The sequence below is a fragment of the Miniopterus natalensis genome, chromosome 18, assembly GCF_054644295.1.
Source record: "Miniopterus natalensis isolate mMinNat1 chromosome 18, mMinNat1.hap1, whole genome shotgun sequence".
Taxonomy (NCBI): domain Eukaryota; kingdom Metazoa; phylum Chordata; class Mammalia; order Chiroptera; family Miniopteridae; genus Miniopterus; species Miniopterus natalensis.
Window position 1 is genome coordinate 24,040,138 of NC_142098.1, and position 25,399 is coordinate 24,065,536.

At 51.9% G+C, this 25,399-nt stretch overlaps 1 protein-coding gene across 1 annotated transcript in view; it reads right to left on the reverse strand.

Annotated features, from left to right (window-relative positions):
- VAC14 (VAC14 component of PIKFYVE complex) overlaps positions 1-25,399 on the reverse strand; it is a 94,290-nt gene that overhangs the window by 20,762 nt on the left and 48,129 nt on the right. The window contains exon 14 of the mRNA XM_016196327.2: positions 15,853-15,985. Coding sequence (XP_016051813.2) covers positions 15,853-15,985 — 133 coding nt within the window. The remainder of the gene's footprint in view (positions 1-15,852; positions 15,986-25,399) is intronic.

A 25,399-nucleotide genomic window follows, 5' to 3' on the forward strand; every position in this document is an offset into this window, starting at 1 on the left:
GATCTCGGAGGCAGAGCAGGGAGCAGTGCTCGGGGAGGTGGCACCTCCCCAGAGGATGGCAGAGCCTCCCTCTCCGGGTGGGGCTGCTGCAGATTTGCAGATTTAACAATGGAAACTTGCATTTTACAAATGAGAGGATCAACAGCCGGGAAATGGTATTTTTAGCTACTGTGGCTCTTAGCTTCAAAGGCGTAGGTTTCATCTGAAACCAGGCAAACCTCCTACAAAGTCTGCCTGTTTGCAAGGAGTGATTAGCATAATACAAGCAGGAGGGGAGGCCTGGCTCCACTCTGAGGCAGGAGTGCCTACTCCAGGGGAGGCTTTCTCCTGAAATAGAATCGAGGAGAAGAGAAAAGTCTTCTCAATGGAGATGAAGCCCCTGTCTTCAATCAAAGCACAAAAGCTGTCTCACACCAAGGGCCTGGGCATTAGCGGTGTGCTGGGGCCACACAGGCTGAGATCTGAGTCTCCAGACCATCGCAGCAGTACACGGGCGGCCACACTTCTAAGCTGCTATTTAAATCACTTTGCCTCCTGCAATCACCTTCTTCCAATGTTAAGTACAGAGGGTCCTGGGGCTGCCTTTCCAGATGCCCTTTGGAGGGGAGAGACAGCAGAGCCTAGTCTAGGCTGAGGAAGAGGGATGGACTTGGGAGACAGCAGGTGGGGACAGTCACAGCAGGAGGACTCATGATGAAATCTCTAGGAGGCATTCTCCTGGGAGGCTGGAGGCCAAGTGAGGTCTCTGGGCCATTGAGAGGCAGCACAGTTGGGGTGAGGACGCAGCAGCTCAGTGTCACCCTCTGTCTTCCCGAGCCCCCTTGGGCACTCACGCCCGTCCGGGTCTATCCATCCTGCCTCACTTTCTGGCCTCTCCTCTCAGGGCCCAGCTCCCTTGCTCTCTCCTGCCACTATGCCTGGCCTGTGGGCATATCTCTGATGGCTGTCTTTTCTCTCCTAGAACCCCGTTAGCTGGCTTGGGAAGACTGAACATGTGAAGAGAAGCTTGAACTTTTCTCCAAATACCACAAAAATGAAATGAAAGCTGCAACCTTCCAAGAGCTATAATTACAGATACTCATCTCGGGAGCTGAGCTGGAGACAGATCTCAGTGGGCAGCTGCTCTATCACACCAGGCCCTGAGCCCCAGCCTGGGGGGAGTGTGACCTTGGGCTGCGGGGGTGGGGCCAGGGGAGAAAGTGGTGGTGTGGTTGCTATTTCAGGCATCACTGGCGGGAGCAGAGGGACTGGAGGGGGCGGAGAAATGAAGTAGCAGCCTGTTCTCCATGGCCCCTCCCCTTAGGGTCCCTAAGGCAGTAAGATCACAAGTCTTCCTGTGGAGGGTCAGGGGACTGGGAAATCCTCACAGATGGGGGTGCACAGCTGAAGATCTGAGAAACCAATTACCATGCTACTGGGGGGCCAGGAGAAGCTGGAGGGATTGGATCAGGGCGGCCGCTCAGTCTTCAAGTGCAGGAAGGAAGTGAGGTAACTCCAGGAACTGCCAACTGTTAGGGATGGAGGTGGGTGGGTGGGAGTGGATCTCCTTCAGGAAAGGGGCTTAGATATGTCAGGAGGGAGGGGCTCAGCTCATGGAGGAAGGAAAAACTGACTTCCCAGGAGAAATGAACTGATAAGGCGAGCCAGCTGAATTCCCAGGCACCTGGAATGTACTGGCTGAAAACAGTGTCCCCTAACAAGTCAGGACAGGGATGTCTGGGTGTTGAAAAGGTTTTAAACTTAGTCTAGATTATCTGCTCAAAGTGATGGTCCCACCCCCACTGTGAGCCGTGGGCCCCCTTTCCCTTTGTCCACTAGAAGTTCTGGGAGGAAGCAGGGTACTGAACTTTGGGGCCCCCACCTCAGGCGAGGCCTTGCACATACTCCCAGTTCCCTCCTGGCTGGGGAGGTGGGGGCTCAGTGCCATTCTGAAGGTGCCAAGGTTGCTACATGTGAGCAGTTCCTCCTCTCAGGGCCTTGTGCATGCCCACAACAGGTGGAGTTTGTGACCCTGGTCAGGCCCTTCAGTGGTTCACTGGGCTCCTCAGGGCTGCTTGTGAGGCAGCCAGGGTCCCGGTCCCAGTGCCCTGGGGTGCTGGGCCCTGGCCTATGAGCTTCTGCGCAGACTGCTCACTAGTCAGAAACACCTTGTTCTCCCCACCCCACCCCCAGCTAGTTCCTAGTATCTTTCCTGACTGGGCTTAAACAGCCTCTTTCCAGAACCTTTCCGGGACCTCTCTCTTCATCAGGGCTGGGCCCTCCCCCATCCCATCTGCTCCCTAGAGCAACATCATGCTTCAGTATCACTGCCTTTGTGACTGTCCCTGCCCACTGTGGTGTTGCTGCCGGTGGGCACCGGGACAGGTCTGCTCAATGACAAATGGCACTTCCTGGCCCTCCCTAGGCCAGCACAGCTGCAGCCCCTTCCTGAGGGGCTGGGGAGACTCTTATCTATCCTCACAGGGAGCCCCTGCTCCCAGCAATTCCATTCTCAGAGACCACTGACTCTTGGCTGGCCTGACAGCTGTGGCCTAATTTCCAGGGCTATGCCCAGGCTCCTTATTTTTACCCACTGGTATTTTTCATTCCTGATGCATGGGGGATGGAGACGGTTTCGGGATGGGGGAGGTGTGGACAAGTGGAAGAGATGAGCACCAGAGGACTGGAGGAGTCAGGCAGCCGGGAAGGGAATGTGCCAAGAGGGAAAGGGATGGGGGTGAAGAGGGCCAAATGGATTGAAAAAAAAAATTAAAAAAGAAAAAAACCCCAAACCCCACCTCCTTGATTTTCCTCAGTAAGCATTTTCAACAAGGTCACAAATGCACTGGCTCTATAGATGTTTTTGGCTCCAAACCACATTTCAGGCAGCCTTTAAAAGCCAATTCTTGGCGTAGTTTCAGCTGAGCCTGAGGAGAGGGAAAACTAGGGCACTTCTATGCTCTGAGAAACATGGGATCCAGGTCACAGCTTTCTGTCTCTGCTGAGGCTGTGAGCACCTGCCTTCCTGCAGGACCAAACCTGAGCACCCCACCCCCCACCCCACCCCATTTCCTCCAGAGCACAGATCACAACACTGGGATGCACATTTCTACTCACTTGTCACCTATCTGCCTGTGTCACTAGACTGCCACCTTGGTGAAGGCAGGAACCAGCTTTTGGTCCTGTGTGTGCCCGTGGGCCTGACACGCCGCAGGTGCTCCAGGAAGAGTCACAGAACATACCCTGTGGGGACTGAATCTTTCCTCTACAAAGCTCCTGTCACACCTGAGTGCTGTCTGTGGATGGTGGCGATGGCGCAGGTCTGCCTAGCCCAGACTGCTGCACAAAGGCAGCATGTAGTAAATTCTTACAAGAAAAAAATCAGAGTCAGTTTCCTCCCTGTGTGAAAGAACTCAGCTGACTCTTAAGGTCCCTTTTCTGGCCGCTCTGAATTGAGCCTAAAATCCAGAAGAGACTCTCCTGGTCTCCAATTGAGGCCCAGAGCTCTAAGCAGCCCTGTGTTTAACTCCCAACTCCACACTCCAAGACACAGCAGACAACAGCTAGTCTCTGGCAAGGTGCAATTTACTAACAGAAAGAAGCCATGGGGATGCTGTCCCGCTCCCCACCCCCATGGCAGTCTCTGGGAAGGTCTAGAGTTAATTCCCCCTTCATGGAGGGATGGAGGATTTGGCTGCTTGAGAGTGGAGGGGGTATCACTCCTCTGCCACCGCCACAGTGGGCCCTTGGTGGGGCCTGCTTCACTTCCCCCTTCAGTCAGCATTTGAACTGAGACCACAAAGTGGATGCCGGTTGGGTCTTCCTCCCCACTGACCGTGGCCTGGGATTCTGGCTCCAGAACTGTGATTTCCCACGAACAACTGCTGCTCCTCCTGTGTCTGAGGGTGGGCACATGACCCTATCCTGGACAATCAGGGCATGGCATTCTCTGGACACAGTGACAGGTCCACTGAGACTCCAGTCCAGGTCTGCTACAGAGGCTGGGATGCTGAGGGACAGGACTGAGCCAGAGCTACTGGTGTCTCTCGTGCCACAGGCGGCCTGCCTGCCCAGATGGGTCGATAGAGGGGCAAGAGCTAGCTGGGGAGGTAGACCAAGTCCTGAGGGCCCTTGTTGCACACGTTTAGTTTTGAACGAGCCAGTCCTTGTCCCTGATTGAACACTACCTTTACTTATTTATCAACATAAGGGTGAGAACTGTTTTTTACGTGTGTGTGTTTTTGGTCACATGCCATCAAGAGTCCTGACTGGGCAGCTCTGAGCAGGGCTGCGGGGAGTGGGGAGACAGAAGAAGGGAGGACACCTGGGGTCAAGTCTTAGTTTGCTCAATGCTTTCTTTCTTACCATTCCCTAGAAAACAAAAGAATGTGAGTGTCAACCCCAGAATATCTGCTTCTCAGGAGCTGAGCCTGAGGCTGCCTCAGAGGGAGCGAGGGGCTGGGAAGGGGAAGAAGGGGGACCAGGCTCAGCTGAGACCACTGGCCCACCCACCTCCTGGGCCGCCCTTCTCTTGACACTGGAGAGAGATGGTGGATGCTGCTTATCACAATGACCATCACAGTCACTACTGGCACTCACTGTACAGTTACCAGGTGTCAGACTTTTCCAAGCACATTTTTGTTATGTCACTTAACCCTCCCGAGGATGAGCAGGAGATCATGATAATCACTGTCTTCATTTTCCATGTAAGAAAACTGCTCAGGAAGGCAGCCGCATGGCAGGACCCTGTGGCTCACTGATCAGCATCTCTTTCCCTTTCTCCTGGGACAGCAGCCCCTGTGCTCTGGAGAGCTGTTGGTCCCACTCCATGTGGGCTTCACTTGGGGCTGCTGTGACCCTGTGTGAGCCAATCAGAGCTTCCCCCAGAGCATCACCTAGAGGGACGTAACGGCCATGTGACGCAGAGGCCATGTCTCTGTCACTTGTAGAAACCAAAACAACAAGGCTGACCTCAAACAACGGTCAGAAGCAAGACGGCGCCACAGAGAAATGCTGAGTTCCTGGATCTTGCTGCCCTTGGCCTTGGTTTGGCTACATAGGCCAGTCAAGGCCCCTTGCTCATTCTGGTGCCTTTGACTTGGGTTCTTGCCTCCTGCCACCCAAACAGTGCTGACCAACATAGTTAGATTATGGTTCCCAGCTCCAGGTTGCAGACCACTGCTGGCCTCTCTGCACCAGTGCCCCTGGGATTCAGTCGGGTGGGGGTGGAGGGTAGCTAGGAATCTTTGTTTTTTACAAAGCATAAGCAGCTTGAACTAGGTGACCTCCAACACCCTGTCCAAAGCTGAGAATGACGACTCCGGGTTTTAGGTGGGTTATACTCAGTGTCCAGCTCACTGGGAATGCTTAACAAATACCAATCAGAATCAGGCAGTTTCATGGTTAGTCTCGTGAGCTCCTAATCCCCTGGAAAAGCACCACAAAACATAAATATGCTAACTGTACAGGAAAACTGGTCACCTGGACTGCGTTAAAAATAAAGGACTCCTAGTCATCAAAATATACCATTTAGGGAGCACTCAAGAGTAGGAGAAGATAATTACAGTATATACATCTGAGAAAGACTTGAATTCAGAATATAGAAAGAACCTCCAAAAATCAATGAGAAAAACAATGAAAACCCAATGGGAAATGATGTGAACAGGATCATCACAAAAGAGGATATCCAAAAGGCCAATTAGCAATGAGACATTCTTCAACTTCACTAATCTTTGGGAAAATGCAAATTAAAACCACAAGGTGATACCAGCACACACCTACCAGAATGGCTAAAATCAAAGCCGGACGATTCCAAGGGTTGGCGAAGATGGGAGCAGCTGGACTCACACTCTCTGATGGGAGTGGAATTGGTGCAGTTACTTCGGATGATATCTACTAACGCTAAACATATGTATGGTCTCTGATCCAGCAATTCCTAAGTCTACATCTAAAAGAAATATATGTATATGTTCACCAAAAGACATTCATAATAGTGCCAAACTGAAAATAACCCAAATGCCCATTAATAGCAGAAAAGGTAAATGAATAGTGCTATCTTCATACAGTGGAATACTCTATAGAAATATGAACTATTGCTACATCTAACATCAATGAATCTCACAAACATAAGGTGGGTCAAAAGAAGCCAGACTTTGTACAAGAGTACAAACTGTATGATTCCACTTATATAAAATTCAAAACCAGGTGAAATGAACCTAGTAGTCAGGACACTGGCTCCTGTGGGAGGAGGGCAGGGCAGTAACTGGGAAGTGACATGGAAGGGACCTCTGGGTGCTCCACTTCTTGATCCGAGTGCTCCTAACATGGGTGTAGACAATTAGCAAGAACTAAATAGCCACTAAATGGCTACTGAACTGTAGCACCACTATGATTTGTACATTTTTAAACAGTATGCTCTGTAGGGAAAATTTACATTAAAAAAAGGCATCACAGGCATTGAGGCAGGGGAGGGAAGCAAAGCTGCCACCTTGCCCTGATCAGGAAAAGGAAAGACGACAGATCTGGGGCCCTGAAGTAAAAGCATTAGGTGGTTAAGAAAGGGAGGAAGAGGGCTTTACCAAAGAGATGGCAAAATCAAGCAGAAAACAAGCCTGAACTTCTGAGTGCACAGCAGAGCTTCTGAGACACACTCTCCTCTGAAGCAACATGAAGGGCTGGGGGTCCTGTCTGCCGACAGCTCTTCCTTCACAAGGAAGGACTGGATATGCAGACAGCAGGGCTGGAGCAGAGCGGCGGGCCCACCCAGGGCCATGAGTTTACCAACAACAGGGATGGGGGTGAAGTGGAGACACGGGTGCCACTGTCGGGCTAAAGAAAATGCTCTCTGGTGGAAAAACAAGGACGCTCAGAGGGCCCCAAATTTGGGAAACTGGTCTTGTGTGACAGCTGGAGCTGGGGCATGTGACTACAGTACATGCTGGGGTTGGGGCATGAAGTGCCCGTTCTGAAGAAATGGAGAAAGAGATGTAAAACTTAGCTCTTAGGAAAGCAGCATCCGAAAGGAAAGAGAGAAGTGAAGCTCAGAGCAGCACAGGACGCTCGGTGGAGAACCCAGGGAAAGTGAGAGATGATCTGAAGTGCACTTGAAACCCAACGTGGACTGATGGGAGTGACTGATAAACCAGAAGGAGAAACAAATAATCTGGGAGGAAGGAGGGGGTGAGACGCATCCTCTTGAACAAGAGTCAAATTGGAGGTTTAGACCAAGAAAGGCATTCACCGTCCCAGTGCCAGGCAGTTCTGATGAGATTATGTCATCTAAGCACAGGCCGGAAGCAGGCCGGGGTAATGGACAGAGGAGTCTGGAGGGCCAGGGGCCTAGAGGGAGACGGGGAAGGACACACGGTTACTCAGCGTTTCACTTCTGCCTCAGAGGTGGCAACCAGCAGGATGAGCCCTGGTAGAGAAGGAGGTCACACCACGACGGGTCTTGTGGGGATTTTGTGTGGCGAATGACCCTGGGTGAAACGGAGATGCCAGGAGAGAGCACAGCTTCTTTCCAACGAGGGCTGAGGAAAAGCAAAGCCCAGACTGGAAACTGGGCAGTTTTCCCAAATGGTCTCTACCACCAGTCTGGGAGACGACCAAGAACCTCAGCTCTGGGTCTCTGGATGGCGACACAGCTCCTATGTAGAGCATGTCCCAGCACCACCAGTCACATCCCCAGACCTGGGGTGTGGGAGTTGGGGGCAGGTGCTCTGGTGCTGCAGGGGGAATTAAAACAAAGCTCTCCTGGGAGCTGAAGCTGCAAACTTTTCAAGAAAGCTCCATCATCCACTTCAGGTCCCGAGGGACTTTCAGTGGGACCACGGTTGCCCCAGGCCAGGGTCCTCCAAGGCTCAACCATGGTTTACGCTCAGAGACAGGAACTGTGTGGAAGGGGCAGCTGGGCTGGATAGCCTTTGGCAAACTGCATGTGATAGACCCCTCTGTGTATTTTTCTGAAGGCAGAGAGAGTGTGTGTGTGTGTGTGTGTGTGTGTGTGTGTGAGAGTGTGTGATCTTTGTGGCTATCTGCTAAAAGAAACCACTTGTGGGGCAAACACAGGGACGCACAGGACTGCCTGAGGATACCTAAGCTTAAGTGATACAGGATGAAAGAGCTTCCTGAGGAACACATCCTTCAGCAGATGAGCAGGACACATTCTGTAACTGCTGCTCCAGAGGAGTTTACGGGCACTTTTAAAACTAAGGACGCCTCTTTGTCTGTCCTGGCTCAGAGGAAGCCCGACCCCAGGGAGGCAGGGGGATAGAAATGACTTCTAGGGACCAATTCCAAACCTGCTGCTGGCTGGTTAAGATGCGACAATATGATACCCATCAGCTACTTGCTAATTCACTAAGCCATCTAACTTACGAAGGTCAAAACTGTTAGTTTCCTGGCATCCTTAGGTAAAATATAAACAAATCTAGAGGACTGCAGATTCCATCCAGAAACACCTCCTCAAACTTCAGAAGAAAATTCATTATCAAGTTCTTAGCCCCTGGCAACAGTTTCTGACAATCACCCTCAGGCCCTGCTGGCTCTCTGAGCCATGGGCTGGAGAGCTGATGCTTTTTAATCACCTACACATTTATTTTTTTATTATTGACAGTATGACAGATGTCTCCCATTTTCTCCCTTTCTGCCCCCTTCCACCCAACCCCTGCCCCACTCCAGGTCTTCCACATGCTATTGTCTGTGTCCATAGGTTATTCATATATGCATATATGTTCTTTGGTTAATCTCTTCCTGTCCCCTCCCCCTAGTTCTCCCCTCCCCCCACCACACTGAGGTCTGTTATTCTGTTCCATGTATCCATACCTCTGGCCCCATTTTGTTGGGCAGTTTATTTTGTTCTTTAGATTCCACTTATAAGTGAGATCATGTGCTATTTGTCTTTCTCTAACTGGCTTACTTCACTTAGTATAATACTCTCCAGGTCTATCCATGCTGTCTTAAAGTGTAAGATTTTCTTCTTTTTAATAGCTGCATAGTATTCCATTGTGTAAATGTACCACAGCTTTTTTATCCACTCATCTACTGATGGGCACTTGGGCTGCTTCCAGAACTTAGCTATTGTAAATAATACAGCTACACATTTTAATCAGAGGCTGGAGAGAGCCTAGCAGGAACCAGCACCTATGTGATAAGGAGTCCAAAAGGCATGCTTGTGCAGTGGGCATGGAATGGTTCCTGAGTCCTTACTCACACCATAGGGGCTTCAGGATGCTAGGGCGAAGGGCTGGCTGTGTGGGAGGAGGGCTGCTTGGGTTACATGGCCTCCTCCTGCCAAGTTCACCTGTGACTTCTAACCTCCCGCAAGCCCTGCTCAGAGTGAGTGGACTCTTGGCTTCCTTCCAGCTCCCCCATCACAGGGACCCAGGAGGATGCTTGAAACATGGGGACACTTCCCTCTAAAGCTCCGCAAACTTCCAGAGCACACTATGCAGGGCTCCCTCTGGCTAGTACCCCTCCCCTGCCCCCCCTTAAACCTAATTAATTCCAGCCCAGCCTAGCAAGGGCTCAACACGTTTCCATTTTCCAGAAGAAAACATCACTTCTGCAGGGAGGACCAGTGTGGATGACAGTGGGCTCTACAGGGACAGTGTGGGGACTGCTTGGAGGAGGCAGAGCAAAGCCACTGGCTTGTCTCCAGCCCTCCCTGTCACCCCTGGGTCACAGATGGTTCTGTGAGGTGCTGAGAGGCTGGTACTTTGCCATGGATTAGGGGACAATGGAAACAAGAGTGGGCTGGGCTCTCTGAATTTTGCCCTTCTCAAGGACATCTTTCTATCTTTGGGGGCAGGACTCTTTCTCTGGTGTGTCAGATTGTGCCTGCCATTCATTCCCTCAGCGCTGTCCCCAATTAGGAGATCAGAGCCAAGGGCTGGTGGTACAAAGTAGCTTCTGCCACATACTTCCTTTGCTGTCCTGCATTTCAACAAAAGTACCCCAGCCCTGGCTCCGGGGGGCAGGGGTAGGGGGATGACTGTGGAAAGCTCCTGAAGATTCACATGAGGAGCTGCGCAGACTGACCTGAAGTCAGCAAGAGAACCTTCTTCTGAGAGGGACATAGGATACTCCTTGGAAGAATTCCTCCAGCCCTGTTCAATGTCCTGTCTCATTGGCCTCAGCTGAGGACCCACTAATATGGTCACAAATTAATGAAAGATCAAAACCTGCCTGCATTCTGGGTAGATAGACTTAGGTTGGCATATGTTTGTCATAGTAATTTATTTTTATTCTGAGGAATAAAAGGAAGAGATTCAAGTGGGACCTCTTAGAAGCCCTCTGCTGTAGACTTGGGGCCAGAGGAGAAGTGTCCTTTTCTCAAATGCCACTGAACCAGGGACCTGGGTCTTGCCACTTTACTCTGATCCACCTTCTATTAGCATCGGCACAGTGGGCTCTTGGGGGCCTGGCCAATGCCCCCAGGGCAGGTAAGGTGGCTCATATAAAGGCAGACAGGGTAAAGGGGATGCACACAACGTCAACGGATTCCAGAGGCTGGGAGGCGATAGAGAGTGAGGAGAGTCAGGCAGATTAGCTGGTGTGGGCTGCCCCAGCCACAGTGGCCATTTGGCCTCAGCCAAGGGCTCGTCTCACAAGCAGAATACACAAGGACAGCAAAGTGGAATTTCCCAATTACAGCATGAAAGAGAGCTTCTTCTCTGGAGGCCCCCCCCCACCCAGCCCCTGCAATTAAAAACAAGTCCAGTTTCCAGTGGCTTCCGAGGCCTTGGCTCCCCTGCCCCACCACCCACCTCAGCGGCCAATCAATTCCCCACTCCACCGACCCCAACACAGGGCTCTTATACAAACCCTGGGGAGGGGGGTGGGGAGGCCTGGGTCTCATGGAAGAAGCCTCATGACTGCCCCCTCCTCTCTCACTTGGGCCCCTGGCCCATGCTCTTCAAACACTCGCCTCATCTTAGGGGCACCTCTTTTCCCAGGGAGGGTGCTTGGGACCTCGTCCACCATCAACTGGGCTGAGCCTTAAGTTCACAGCACAGTTGCTCGTTAAAAAGAAAGCATTCTCTGGCCAGCCCTCTTTGCCAGGCGGCAGGGAGGAAGGGGCTCAGCTGATTAAGGCGGAGGGCGCCTGGCCAGAGGGCCATCTTGGCCGGCACAGAGAGGCGTCGTCCGCCCCGCTCCCTTCCCAGCACAGAAGCAGGCCTTGTAAAGACCCAGCTGCTGGATTATGCTGGAGTTCATATCACAGTTTATCAAAGAAGCTGCGCTTTCTCCCTCCTCGCCTTTAATACTGAGTATAAGTGGACCAGTTCATGGGAAAACAAGGCCTGTGCTTGTCCTGCGTGTACTGGCGTGGAGGGTGGGAAGAGGCTGGGAGAGGGAAATAAATGTACACGAACACCCACCCTGGGCAGAGTTGTTTTAATGGGGCCGGGCTGGGCCGCTGGTGGATGCCCTGGGTGCTGGGGCAGCAAGCCTGGTGCACCAGAGCCAGCTGTTGGCACAGAAGGTTCAATTATTCACCCTCTCGAGTCCGGTTTCCCCTCCCCACAGACCACCATGGGAGGCCGAGGCCACATCGTGAGGCGGAACAACAGCTCCCCTTTATCAAGCTGTGCCGAGAGCTGGAACATGCTCGGTCTTACGTAACCCTCTCAGCAAACGGCAGGCAGCACTATCGTCTTCGTCTCACAGGCAAAGCAAAACAGGTTTGGAAACGGGTCACAGAGTTAAAAACTGGAGGACCTGAGATTCGAACCCAAGTCTGTTCCACTCCAGAAGCTCCCCTCTTTATTCTGCCCTGAGGGCCTGTGGGAGGCCCATCTGCCACACGCCTGTGGAGTCCTGGGGAGGGTGTGGGTGCAGGCAGGGGTGGGGGGTGCCTGGCACCAGCCTGCTCTTAGCACCCCCTAATCCTCTCCTCATCTTCCCTCCATATGTGGACTTGTGAGCAGTTCCCATGAAGTCTGGCTGAGATGAGGTTTTGAAGCGACTGGCTCCCCCAAACTCAATGTGCACCTACATCGTTATGTTCACCAGATAACAAGGCCATTTGGATCCAGAGAGGATGTTCAACCCATCCAGGGGCGTGGCTGGAGTTCGGGCCCCACTCCCACCCCTCACCCCCCCGAGGTGCAGCCTGGGAAAGCTATATGGGGGAGAGGAAATGCTCCAGGTCCCGAGGGAAATCAGGCATCTTCCTCCATGCCAAGACCCCCCACCAGATGTCTGTCTCCAAGGCCTCCAGATGCCTTCGCCCTAGACATGGCAGCCGCTCCTGGACCTGGAGCTAAACATACTACTACAGAAACCGCCAGAAGAATCTCTGTCCTTTTTTTCTCAATGATCAATCTTGGGGGTTGAGAAGAGCAACTTATAGTTTGCGTAACACCTGGAGGGTTTAATCATTTACTGTGTTTCTTATCAGGCCTGTGGTTCATCTCAGTAGTCTGCAAGCACCATTATTACACTCCTCTTTACAACCCTCAGCAGAACATAGGAAATGAAATGAGAAGCCTGCAGGGAGGCTGACACTCCCGGGGGCTCATCCCTAGCAATCTCTGCTGAAGGGCCCCAGCCCCCTGACAGCAGGAAGGGGGAGGAAAGCACACCTTCAAGGCCTCCTCTACATTTGACACTGCGCTGTGGGTGCCCTGAGAATGCAGGACTGTTACCTGGGCTGGCCGGCTGTGGCCTGGCACACTAGCTTAATAGGCAGCAGGATCATGGGTCTGGTGCAGCCTAGAGGAAGCAGGGCCAGGTGGCTGTCGGCTTTAACACGTACTGACAGGTGCTGGTGCTGCGTGAAGTAATGGCAGGCTGGACAAATGGAGCAAAGGACTAAGAGGGACAACATGTGTGAGGGGCCCAGCCACAAGGTTCCTTTTGTCTCAGCCCTGGTTCTTTGTGCGAGTGCCAAGGGCGAGGAGACCTCTGAGGCTGTGTGGGGTGGGAGGGAGGCCAGCTGGATGCCCATGAGGCCCAAGTGTGGTCCATGAGGGTTGTGTGCCCTGAAACAGTGAATGATCACCATGCTGGATATACTGAGCCCCCAGTGGACCAGGAGGAAGGTGCTGGTGCTCCTCTGAGAAGCTGCGCCCCAACTGGTCTTGGCTCTCAGGTTGTATAGGACTCCCCCACCCAAGGCACTGGACTCAGCACTCTCTCACAGAAGGAATAAAGTGGCAGCTATGGAATTAGCAGAGTGCAAGGGTCTGTAGTCCAGCTTCGACGAAGCCGGATGGGTACATGGTTTCCTCTCATTTCCTTTCTGCAAGATGAGGATTCTCATTAGCCCCAGATGCTTGGGAGACACTGCAAAGTGAGCAGAGCCTCACTGCCCTGGAGGCTGTAAATGGGAACATGGCGGTGGCAGGGCCGCCAACTGCAGAGCCATGTTCCGCACTTCTGCCTGGTGCAGTCTGGGGGTGCTGCTCACCCCCAGAGCTCCATCTCTCCAAGCCCCTGATGAGGCATGTGAGGCTGAGAGAGGTTGGAAGAACCCAATACAGCCCTGTTCTCCAGAGAGGAAACTAGCTATGAATGCCTTTTTCAAAGGCTTCTCTCTCCACTGGTTCCCTGGAAGTCTTCCAGGCAAGGAGAGCTCATCAGAGGGCTGACACCTCTGCAATTTGGAAAACCACATAAAGCTAACTGTCACTCATGTGGGGATAGTCCGTCATTTTCCTGGTGGGGGGTCTCTTGTACCACATCTAACCTCTACTTCAATCCCTGACTGACTGGCCAACTTGATGTGATGAAAAACCATGGAAATCTTTCTCTTTTGGCCAGTGAAGATAGGAATCCATTTTTGTACCTCTTAGCCTTGGTTCTCATTCAGGGCAATTTTGCTCCCAGGAGACATTTGGAAATGTTTGAAGCCATTTTTGATTGTGCCAACTAGTGGGTGGAGACCAGCGATGCTGCTCAACATCCTACACTGCAAAGGGACAGTCTCTGCCACAAAGAATGATCTGACCCCAAATGCCAATAGTGCGGTGACACCCTCCCACCACCACAGGACACCTTATGGTAGTCTAGACCATCAGAAACCTTTTCCTCCCAGAGGGCAGGGACTTTGTGGCCCTATTTGTCCTCCTGGCTAGGCAAGCCTGTCCCCTCCTTCGAGTCACTCTGTTGACATGTTCTCCAGGTCCCTCAACTCTATGCTCAGCTTTTGAGCTAGGGCCCAGTGGCTCCCTCCCCTATGCCTCCCAGGAGACCCTCTTGGGGCATCATCTCCCCTCACTGCCTCTTGCCACTCCCCTCTTTCCTCTGCTTCTTCCTACCTCCCGAGCCCTTCTTCTCAGCCTCCTCTCCTGGCTTCTCCTTCCTTCCCAGTGGGTACACACTAGAGCTCCTAAGGGCTCAGGTCAGGCTCCTTCCCTTCCTTCTCTGCTTTCTTACAACTGACTGTTCTAAGAATACAAACTCCACAGGGGCACCACCTAGAATGGCACCTCGCAAAGAATCAGTATTCAGTCAAATCTGTTGAATAAATGAATGAGTGAATGAATGAATGATTGTGGCATCAGTTTCCAGATTTGTATCTCAGGCCTAGGTCCCTGTTTTGAGAGATAGATATAGCAAACTGCTTCTTCAGCATCTCCCCTTTGATGTCCCCAAAGCAATTTAAACTCAAATATGGGCCCCTCCTCCCTCCCCGCTCCTCCTCCAGGGCTCCCATGCCAGGGACTGTCACCACCATCCACCCTCATGTCACACCAGGGTCCTGGGTATCACTCCAACTCCCTCTCTCCTCATTCCCTCCTGCAATCAATCACCGATCGATTATACTGCCTACTAATTCTTGAATCCTGTTGCTTCTTCCCATCCCCCAACAGCTGCCACCATCTCTCACTTAGACAACAGGCTCCTACACATCCATCTTGCCCCCCTCTCCCACAGCAGCACAGTAATCTTTTAAAACCGAAATCTGGTCATATCATTTCCCTGCTCAAGCCCTTTCATTGGCTTCCCATGACCTCTGGGTAAGGTCCCCAATCCTCAGTATGGTCCACAAGGCCGAGCTCCTCTGCCCCTTGCCTTCTGGTTTATAGCAAAATGAACTCTCCATGCTTCTGCCTGCCTTGGAGCCTCTGTACAGCCTGATTCCCCACTGGCCTCAGAAGCCTCCCTTACTCCCAGGACCACATTAATCTAGTCTGTTCTCTGGATGACTTTAACAACCCTCCTTACCCCAGAGATTCTGATTTCACTGATTGGGGGAAGGCCAGCCATCAACTTCTTTTTAAGCCTGCTTGGTGATCTAACACACAGCCAGAGGTGAGAACTGCCACTCAGACTGTTCTGGAGAAGTCTTACACTTGGAAAAATCTGTGTCCCATCTAGATTTTGTTGGTCTTCTGATAACCATGCTCCTTGGAGCTGAGCAGGCAGCAAAGGGTCAGACCTGGCCATGCTACTGGTGATGACAGTTCTAGAGGCACTGAGTGATGGGGGCTGGGGCCCAGGAACCATCCAGGCTCACATCACTTGAGTGTCTGGCTCCACCAGAGCCACAGCTGCCAGCAACCCTGGGCAAACCCTGTGCTGGCAGTGCGGCATCGAGCACAGCCATGGTTCACATCCCATCTGGCTTACCTCCCTCCCTTCCCCAAAGACTGACTAGGGCATTTAATGGGACGATAGCCAACCTCAAAGGAAAACATTGTCTTGCAAGCAAAAAACTAATTCATTTGCTTAAAAAATGGTGACACTGACCTGCCTCATGTCAGTAGCACTGCAACCCAGTGTGAAGGTGGGAACCTTCTTCATTTCTTTTAAGAACAAACATAAAGGTCAGGAAAAGCAGATGAGTGACATGAAAGAGAAAATGGCTGATTTGACATCTTGCACGGTGGCTCTGCGAGGAAAAGAAAGTACGCGGATGCTAACCTGATGATGAAGGCACCTCTGACCTCCAGGAGCTTCCGTTCACTGCTGAACCTCTTGAGAAGGTTGATCATGAACTTATAAAAGTAGGAGTTCATGGTGGGAGTGGAAGGAGAACATTCTAAGCCTTTGGTACCTGTAGAGAAAGGGACAGAGCTGGGATTTACTTTATGTGACCACAGGGTGAATGGGAACCCCCCTAACCCAGAATATAAACAATTGTAAACACCAAAAAGATGGTGGTAGGGATCTGTGTGCAACAAGATGAGGGAAAGTCTTCAACCAAGGGCCAAGGTTGACCCTTGGTCAAGGACTACACAGGTATGCACAAGCAAATACAGCTTTGCTTACTGTAAACAGACCCACTGACCTGAACACCCACCCCAGCCCAGCCCAGCCAACCCCTGGCCACTTAGTGAACACTGCCTATGTGTAAGATCCTCTGCTAGGTGCTATGCAATTTTTAAAAACAAACTTCTACTCATTATCTCAATAAATAAAATATGCTTGGCCTTTATTTTGGCCAGTTGACAAATGACAAATCAAAGAGAAAAAAGGGGGAAGACAGGCCCCCTATCTCAATGGTCCACAAAACTGACACACCCGGAGAGGCAAAAGCCACACTCCTTTCCCAGTGTGACTTAACAAAAAGTAATTATGCCCACACCCATTAGATTAAAGACAACAAACACTACAAATGTTACCATGTGTTTTAACCTGCACCCAATGTTTTGAAATCAGACATTTTTCCTCATTTTCAGGCAAAGATGCCCTTTTAGAGTCATGCTCTGAACATTTTCAGAGCCCGGAGTTGGCTTTAGAACCAACCAGAAGCACACTGGAGGTCTCCCTCTGATGTGTCCCTGCTGAAAACACCCAGCACTAGTGAGGGGAGGGGAGAGGAGAGGAGGGAAGCGAAGGGGAGGGGAAGGACAAGGGCAAGGCTGACAGAATGCATGGATGATTCCCATGCAGTGTATTCACACACCCCTTGGGTTTCCCCCATTTTCCTTTCTAACACACGCTGACCTCCAGCACTGCTGGAAAGAGGTGTTAGTGACAGTAGGAGTCCTCCTTCCATATGCCCAAAACATTAACAGGGCATTGAAAAACAGTTTGAGATATAATTCACATACCATAAAGTTCTAAAGTGCACAACGCAGTGGTTTGCAGTAGATTCACAAAGTTGTGCATCTATCACCACTAGTTCCAGAACATTTTCATCACTCCCCTCAAAAAACCTGGTAACCATTAGCTGTCATCCTCCATTTCCCCCTCTACCATCCACTGGCACCATTAATCTATTGTCTCTATGGGTTTGCTTATTTTGGATATTTCATATAAATGGAATCACACAGTATGTGGCTTCTTAGCATATTTTCCAGGTTCATCTATGCTGTAGTATTTATCAGTCGTGTATTAGTTTTTATGGCTGAATAATATTCCACTGTATGGACAGACCATATTTTATCCATCTATCAGCTGGTGGGCCATTTGGTTGATTGTACTTTTGGGCTATTAAGAATAATGTTGCTGTAAATACTCATATATAAGGTTTTATGTGAATATGTTTTCATTTCCCTTGGTTATATACCCAAGAGAGGAATTTCTGGATCATCTAGTCACCCTCCATGTGTAAACTTTTGAGGAACTGCTACACGGTTTTCCAGTGGCTGCACCACTTTACATTCCCACCAGCCATGCATGAGAGTTCCAATTTCTCCACATCCTCGCCAACACTTGGTATCATCTCTTTTTGATTAGCCCTCCTAGTGGATGGGAAGTGGTATCTCACTGGGGGTTTGATTTGTACGTCCCTAATGATTAATGATGCTGAACATCTTTTCATGTGCTTATTGGCTATTTGTATATCTTTGGAAAAATGTCTGTTCAAATCCTGTGCCTATTTTTAAATTGGGTTATCTTTTCATTGTTGAGTTGTAAGAGTTCTTTTACATCGCATACAAGTATTTTCTCCAATTCTGTGGCTTGTCTTTTCACCTTCTTGATGGTGTCCTCTGAAGCACAATTTTAAAAATTTTGATGAATTCCAATTTATCTATTTCTTTCTTTGGTTGCTTGTGCTTTTGGTGTCATATCTAAGCAACTGTTACTTAATCCAAGGTCAGAAAGATCTATGATATGGTTTCTTGCAAGAATTTTTCTTTCTTTTAAAGCTCTTACATTTAGGTGTCTGATCCATTTAAATTTCTGTATATGGTATGAAAAAGTCCAAATTAATTATTTTGCATGTGGATGGATATTCACTTGTCCCATATTAAAAAAATTTGTAGATGCTTCGTTTTAATTTTTTCAGCTTTATTGAGATGTAATTGACATGTAACATTGTGTAAGTTTACCGTGTACCTGTTGATTTGATACACTTACATATATTGCAAAATGCTTACAACCACAGCATTAGCTAACACCACTTTCACATAATTACCATTCTTTTTTGTGGTAAGAACATTTATGATCTACTCTTAGCAACTTTCAAGTATATAGCACAGTATTATTAACTATAATCACCATTCTGTATGTTAGGTACTCAGAACTTATTCAACTTCTAACTGGAAGTCTGGCATTCAGAGAGGGCACGGGAGGAAGTCGAGGGCTGACAGGTATCTAGGGCCATTGCTTCCAGGCTGACTCCTCTCTGGCCCAGTCATGACTTCCTCCCCAGACCAGGGAGAGGATGGGCACACACAGACATGAAAGAGGCAGGATGTGGGGTCTCTGGGAATCTAGCTTGTCTGTGCGAGGGGATGTGGCTCCCAGAAGCATCAGCCAAAGTACAAAACAAGAACCATCTAGAGTACAAGAAGCGAGCCTATAGAGGAGCTCCTATAGGCTGACTTCATTAGGTGCCAGTGGCCAGGCAGCAGCAGTACAACCTTCTCCCAGTAGCTGCCTTTTGCTGAACTTAGACTTCCCTATGTCCTTGCACGGTCCTTCTGGGGAAGTGAGTGGGAATGGGAAAGGCAGCTGTGAGTCATCTGGAAGGACTCCTTATCAGGAGTCACATCTTCAAACTACTGTCCTCTCCCCTCAGAACCCCCTAGACAGCTCCGGTGCCCTGTGCAGGGCCGAGTAAGCAGCTCAGTTCAAGGGTGGCCCTCACTTAACTTGTCTGCAGTGTGTTGTTCTGGGTTCTTGCCCAGAACAGCCTGGCCTGAGAGATCCTGGGTGACTCTGGAATGGCAAACAGTCTCTGCTCCCTGGCCCAGCGGGGTTGTTTGCAGAATCAAGTGTCACATTCTTACAGATCGTGTTACCCCAGGCCCAGCTGGAGTCACCTCTGAAAAGGTGGCTGCAGGTATAGCTGTTGAGGCAGACCAGCTGCCTCTCGGCCCCACCTCATTGTCCCCATGCTGAGGATATAAACTGGGATGCCTCGTGGTGGCCTGGATGGAGGGCATAGGCGACCCCTACACACGCACTGGAGGTGCGCGTGGACTGGAATCCAGCTCACTGGGTGCTTGTTCGTGATGGTTCCTTGTGTCCCTTTCTCCTTCTTGCTTCTGTATGTGCACCCCCATCCCACCCCATTTCTAGGCATAATGCCATTTAGGCTCCAAAGTATTCCAAAGGACAAAGGGATCAACACAGACAATGACCATAAAGAAATCCTCCCCAACTGAGGCCACAGTCTCCATTCCCCGGGGGCTTGGGTGTCTTGGGCAGGCACTGGGGAAAGATGCCTAGTGTTCCGGCCTCCAAGGGGCAGTGGGAAGCATTGAGCATGGTGTTTAAGAGCTCAGCTTGGGAGTCCATTAGACATGGGTTCAGATCTTCACTCTACCACTAACTAGCTGTGCAACCATGGTCAAATCTAAGCCTCAGTTTCCTCATCTGTAGAGTGGGGGCAATAAGAACCCCTATTAAATGAGACAAAATATACAATGTCCTGGGCCTGGGCCCTGCCACATAGTCTGTGCTCCATAAATGGGGGCTGCTATTAGCTAATATGCCATAACCCAGGCCACTGAAAGCTCTTCCCACTGTCTTGAAGAATGACTCAGGGCTCGAGGACAGTCTGGAATGTCTCTGAGTGGGGAGACTTCAAATCTGGGAGGTAGAGAGGCTGCAAGGAGAGGGGGTCACCTGTATCTCTAACCAACCCCACATTCAGGGAGGGAAACCTGCTACCTCGTAGCTGTCACATATGGCAGAAGAGAAAGCATGGGGCTGCTCTGGACATAGTCCCAGTCTCCTAAGCGACAGCTCCCCTCTGGGCCACACAACAACTCTGAAAGTCCAGGCCTGCGTGATGGCCCCTGGAGCTGAGGCCCTCAGTGGGAGGTTGGAGGAGAGCAGAGTCATATCGCCAAGAAGCCACGGCAAGTGACTCCCATTCTCACAGTGCAGTGGTTGCTGGGAAAGCCTCTGTAAATCAGCCCTCCCACCACTTAAAGACTACAAAGAGCAGGGGCCCGGCACCTCCCCTGAGACTTGGCTGGCGGGAGGCCAGAGTGTGGTGGGAGCTCTGGGGGAGCTGTCTGGGCCTGGCCTGCTCGGGTCTACAGCTATGGGGTGGGGCCTTCTGCCCTCTAGGCTCCTATACACCAGAGGGGCTCTGGTCAGGACCACTGCCCTCAAGGGCAGACGCCTCTGAAGGAGGGAGCCAGGAGCCTTATAAAGCTCAATGAGATCCCATCCTAACTGTATAGAAACATGTCTGGGCAGGACAGTCCTCTACTGGTTGGGGGAGGGGAACACTTTCGGGGTGGGCTGGTCAAGGCTGGGGCCTGCCTCCCTGCTCACCAGGGACAGGGTGCGGGCCTACTCCATCTCTCCTAGCCTCAGCCTCCCACTGGCCCACCAGCCACTTTACTGACCTCACTGCCCAGCTGGCTGGAGATGGAACTAAGAGATGTTCTCAGGCAGGGCTGCAAGTACAGGAGGAGGAGATGGGGGAGCAGGAAACAAACCTACTCCAGGAGGTATTACAGGGAATGACAGGCCTCTCAATGGAACTCATGTCTGCCCAACTGCAGCCTCCCCGTGGGGAGCTCACAATGCCTCCCTCCATAGGCCACTTAGCCCACTTCTGGCTCTCGCCTGTCCACACACTTGACAAGCATGGCTGGGAATTGGCCTCCTTTCCCAGCACCTCTGATAAAAGCCAATTCTGCTGAGCTCTCCCGCCGGCCTGTGAGGCCCTGGGCTGGGTGCTGCTGGTCCATCAGAAAGGGGTATCGTGCCCTGGTTCAGGGTGCACCCTCCCCCCTGTGCTGAGGTTCTGCTAAGGACTAAGAGGCTTTTACGCAGCCTACACTCACAGCACAGTCTTCCAGGCTCAGAGATGATGGGCAGGCCGGCTGGCAGAGGCCCAGGAAGGGGGAGGAGAGGAAAACAACCTGGCCTTAGGTCTCAGGAGGGAGGCGCCCTTTGGGGAGGCTCGGAAGAGCAGGAGTTTCACTCCTTAATCCTGCTGAGGACCAGTCCTGCAGCCAAATGCCAGTGCCTCGCCTTTCTGGTTTGGAGAAGCAGGCTCTGGCAGGAAGCGCACGTGACCGCTGCTGGCCCAGGGGCAGACAGATGCTGTCGGGAGCATTTGGTACACAAAACCGGGCGGGTGGGGTGGGCGGCCAGGGAGCCAGCCCCACAGATGTTGCTAAGTGAAACCTGATGTGGCGACATGAGAATCTGCAGAACGGCTCACAAACAACCTTCCCTGGGATGTTTTGGATTGAGTTTTGTGGCTATGACGTGAAGGAGCCTCACATGTCAGGATAAAAATAGCTCTGGCCTCAATACACAGCGCGAGTTACAGTTCAACAAAACCAGATGGGAAAACATTAGCTGCCCAGCCCAGGCCCAGCAGGCTCCCTGCTTCACTCCCACCCTCCCATTTACCTCCCTGCTGGCCCCTACAGTGGGTACCTATCTGGATCTCCTGCCCTGAGAATGCAGGGGAAGGGCCAGAGGACCCAGTCGCTAACTGGCAGAGCAGTCTCAAGGAAGTGACACCTTCTCCAGGGTGGCGGTTCCTGTCTGTGAGCCTCACAGGGATGTGGAGCTTAACGGTTCCTGGCACAGGAAGTGCTTGGAGGAGGGGGCTGTGTGACTGGAGGCTGGTTTGAAATCGAGGGGGACAGGTGGGGAGGGGCTAGCTTCCCTGGGAGGGAGGCCAAGGGCTCTTGTGAAACAGGGTCTTGGGGGTTGTGAGGCCTGTGGAATCACGCCCAAACCCCAGGGCTGTGTGGACAAAGGGTGGTTAAGATGTAGCAACAGCATCCTTGGGACCTGACTACTTTCTTTTCTTGAGGCCAGCCCAGCTGAGGAGCCTTTTGCCCCGGGCAGCTGCCCAAATCCAGGAGGTTTCCAGCTGTCTGGTTCAGAGCAAGAGATAAGCTAATGGGCCACAGCAGGGTCCGAGAGGAACTTGATGCTGATAGGGCAGTGGAGAGGGGCAGCACTAAGAGAGAGCTGTGGCTGCTGTTGGAGCAAACAGCTCTGGGGCCAAGGGCAGCCCTGGTGAGAGAGGAGGAAGGGGCCCTCAGACCATCCACAGCCATGGGCCTGGGTTGGAGGGGGCTAGGCTCTCCATCTGGTGACCAGCAAAGGCCTGGGTAGTGGTGCTAGGTGAGCCTCAGACCCAGCACTGGTGACGAGGCGACTGGCTCTGGTGCCCCCTCCTCCTGTCATTATAACGGGCTCTGAAAAGACGGTGCTGAATGATGCTGGGATTCAGAGATGGGTACAACAAGCCCCTGTAGTCTGAGCTGGAGCTTCTCAAACTGTGGGGAGCACACGAGTCACCTGGTGATCCTGATAAAATGCCATTCTGAGTATGGGGTGGGCCCAAGTGTCCCCATTTCTGATGACCTTCTAAGCAACGCTGAGGCTGCATAACCTGCACCTTGAGAAGCAAGGGTCTAAGAGGTCATGGCCGGGAGGGAAACAGATGTGAACCCCAGCACCCGTGTATATAGTGACGAGGGAGGAACAGAGGCGGGAGAGGAGTCTGGGCTAGGTTCTCCTGAAAGCCCCACAGAGGAGGGGACCCTGAGCTGGCCTGCAGCATGCTTGAGCTCCTGTGATAAGGAACGAAGCAAATGCAGCAGCTCACACATATCTGTCTCAGCCCCTTCCACACGAGAGCTCCCAGAGCCCCCAAGCACCCCATCACCCGATTTACAGCGGAGGGAGAGGTGGCACAGAGGTAGGACATTTGTCCCAGCTCACAGGACAGGTGGGGCTGAGAGGGACTGTGGACCTAGATGCTCCCGACCCCAGCACCTGTACTTTTACGCTGCCTGTGAACTGTGTGGGAAGAAGGGCTTTTAAGGCTCAAAAAGCAACAGGCAAGGCTCTTGGGGGCTGTGACCCTGTGTGGCGTGGCTGGAGGAGGTGGAGGAAGCAGAAGCACAAAAAATGATGTGTTGGCCTGAGGCCAGAATGGGGTCCCTGAAGTCACTGTGAAGAGGAGGGTCACCCCAAGAACTGTCAGGTTGGGGGTCATGACCCCAGTACCCAGAGGACACCGCGAGCTGGGCCATCACTGCTCTGCTCCACAGTCCCCCATGCTGGGTGGGAGCGACATCAGTGCTCTGCTTTCAATGTCATGAGCTAATCCATGGTGAGGACAGTGCCGTCCTAACGAGAGCTCTGCTTATTACAGTTACTGTTATTTTTGGGAAAAATACCCAGGGATTGCTTTCTAGGTTTTTTTCTAGAACTTCTTTCTGCATTTGGCCACACCAGCCTAGGCTTATAAGGAAGAAAATGGAATTAGAACATTTCACTTTTGCTCATGTTTTTAAGTTGGGATCAAACTCCACCTTGGAGCAGAGAGCCCTGATATAAGTAGTTTATCCCACGGCCAGAGGGAAGGACAGGGAAAACTGGGTTTTAGGAGTAAACATCAGTCCTGGGGTGACCTCTGGCCCCAGATTGCCACACTGCTGCTGTGATTAGCCAAGGCTGCTCCTCCTCTGCAGCTGGGATGTCCAAGCCCCAAGCGGGCCAGGCACATCTCTAACAGGGGGATGGTCCCAGAGACCTCCTGCTCCTGCCAAACCTTCTGCACAGGCTCAGGGTCAGGCCCCTTGGGTCTGCTTGAGGGGGTTCATCAGCTCTCCCCAGAGCCTGGCAGAGCCTCAGCTGACAACTCCCCAGTAAAGAAGGCAGAGAAGGCACAGAAGTTGCCAAGTCACTGGAGACTCAAGTGTTTGTTTTGTTTCATTTCACCAAATCACAATCTAGGGAGACCGGGAAATGTGGTGTCCCCTCCACTTGCTCCTCTCGGGGGCTACCCTGCAGATTGCGCCAGAGGTGGCCTTCTCCCCAGCCTGGGGCTCTCCAAAGGTCAGGAATGAAGGAGAGCATGGGAGGAGTGGCGCCATGGCCTCAGCCCACACAGCTCTGCACTAGAGGGAGATGTTTACGCTAGGGCAGGCGAGAAGAAAATACTGTGTGGGCAGCTCTGCCTGCAGGCCCCAGGGACCACTGCTGCGGCACACTGAAGCCAACATAGCAACTGCCTAGGCGTGTGATGGGCCCTGCTTCCCCACCACCGCATTCAATCTGCACCATTTGAGTTTTCGACCCCACACACAGGTGGTGCCATTGGATTTCCCAGGACCACCACTGATTTCATCTTTGCTAGGTTCCCTGCCTCCTTGGCTTTCCAGAAAGTTCCTTTATGGGGTGGGGTGATCTACTCTAAAGGGATGTAGCACTGCAGTCTGAAAGTTCTCAGAGCTGTGCCCTGGAGAGCCAAAGGAAAGCAGAAACCAAAAAGGAAGAGGGTCTGGCCTTGCAGCCACTGTCCCCATGCACAGCCAGATGGGAAAAGACAGAATGACCCCTTGCTTGCATGCCTTAAAAGCAATGTGACAAAGAGCAGCCTGCAGAGGAACAAGTGCACACTTCCCGCGTGCTTTCTGACCTAATAGCCCCCCTCAACAACTCAGTACCTGCTGCGTGCCCTCCCTAAGGTAGCTGGGGCCCAGTTCTGGCTTCCCATGGTCTGGTATAAACGTGACCCATTTGATATATCTGGTGCCGGCCGTGGACGCACATGCATGCGTGGTCCCCACATTCCTTGACGTGCACACGAGTCTCAGGCTAAGAGCGTGTGGCCCTCGGAGCTGTGAATTCTTGAAGCAAGCAGCATTACTGGCTGCAGCACTTCCTTGGTGTTCCTTCCGGGATGGAATTTCTTCCCACCTGGCTTACTTGGTTGTTTGTCTATGAATCCGAGTGAGTCCCTGACTGATGTGAGCCAGTCTGATAGCCTTGGTGAACTGGGGCAAGTCTTCATTGCCTCAGCCTCATCACTGGCCCCCCCATCTTGGTGGGGCCAGGAGCTGGGGTTGAGTGCTTTGCCATCCAAGTACCTCCAGCCCTTGTTCCCAAGCAGCTCAAAGGGCTTGCTGCGCCAGGGCCCCTCCTAGGGTTTCCAGGGTCAGGCAGGCCCTATGGCTCCAGGGTACACCCCACCTTCTTCAGCAGACCTGGACCACCCACAGCCATTTTTCTGGCCCATCCCTCCACTAGCAAGTAAGCATTTCAGTCATGATGAGCCCCTATGAACTGACCC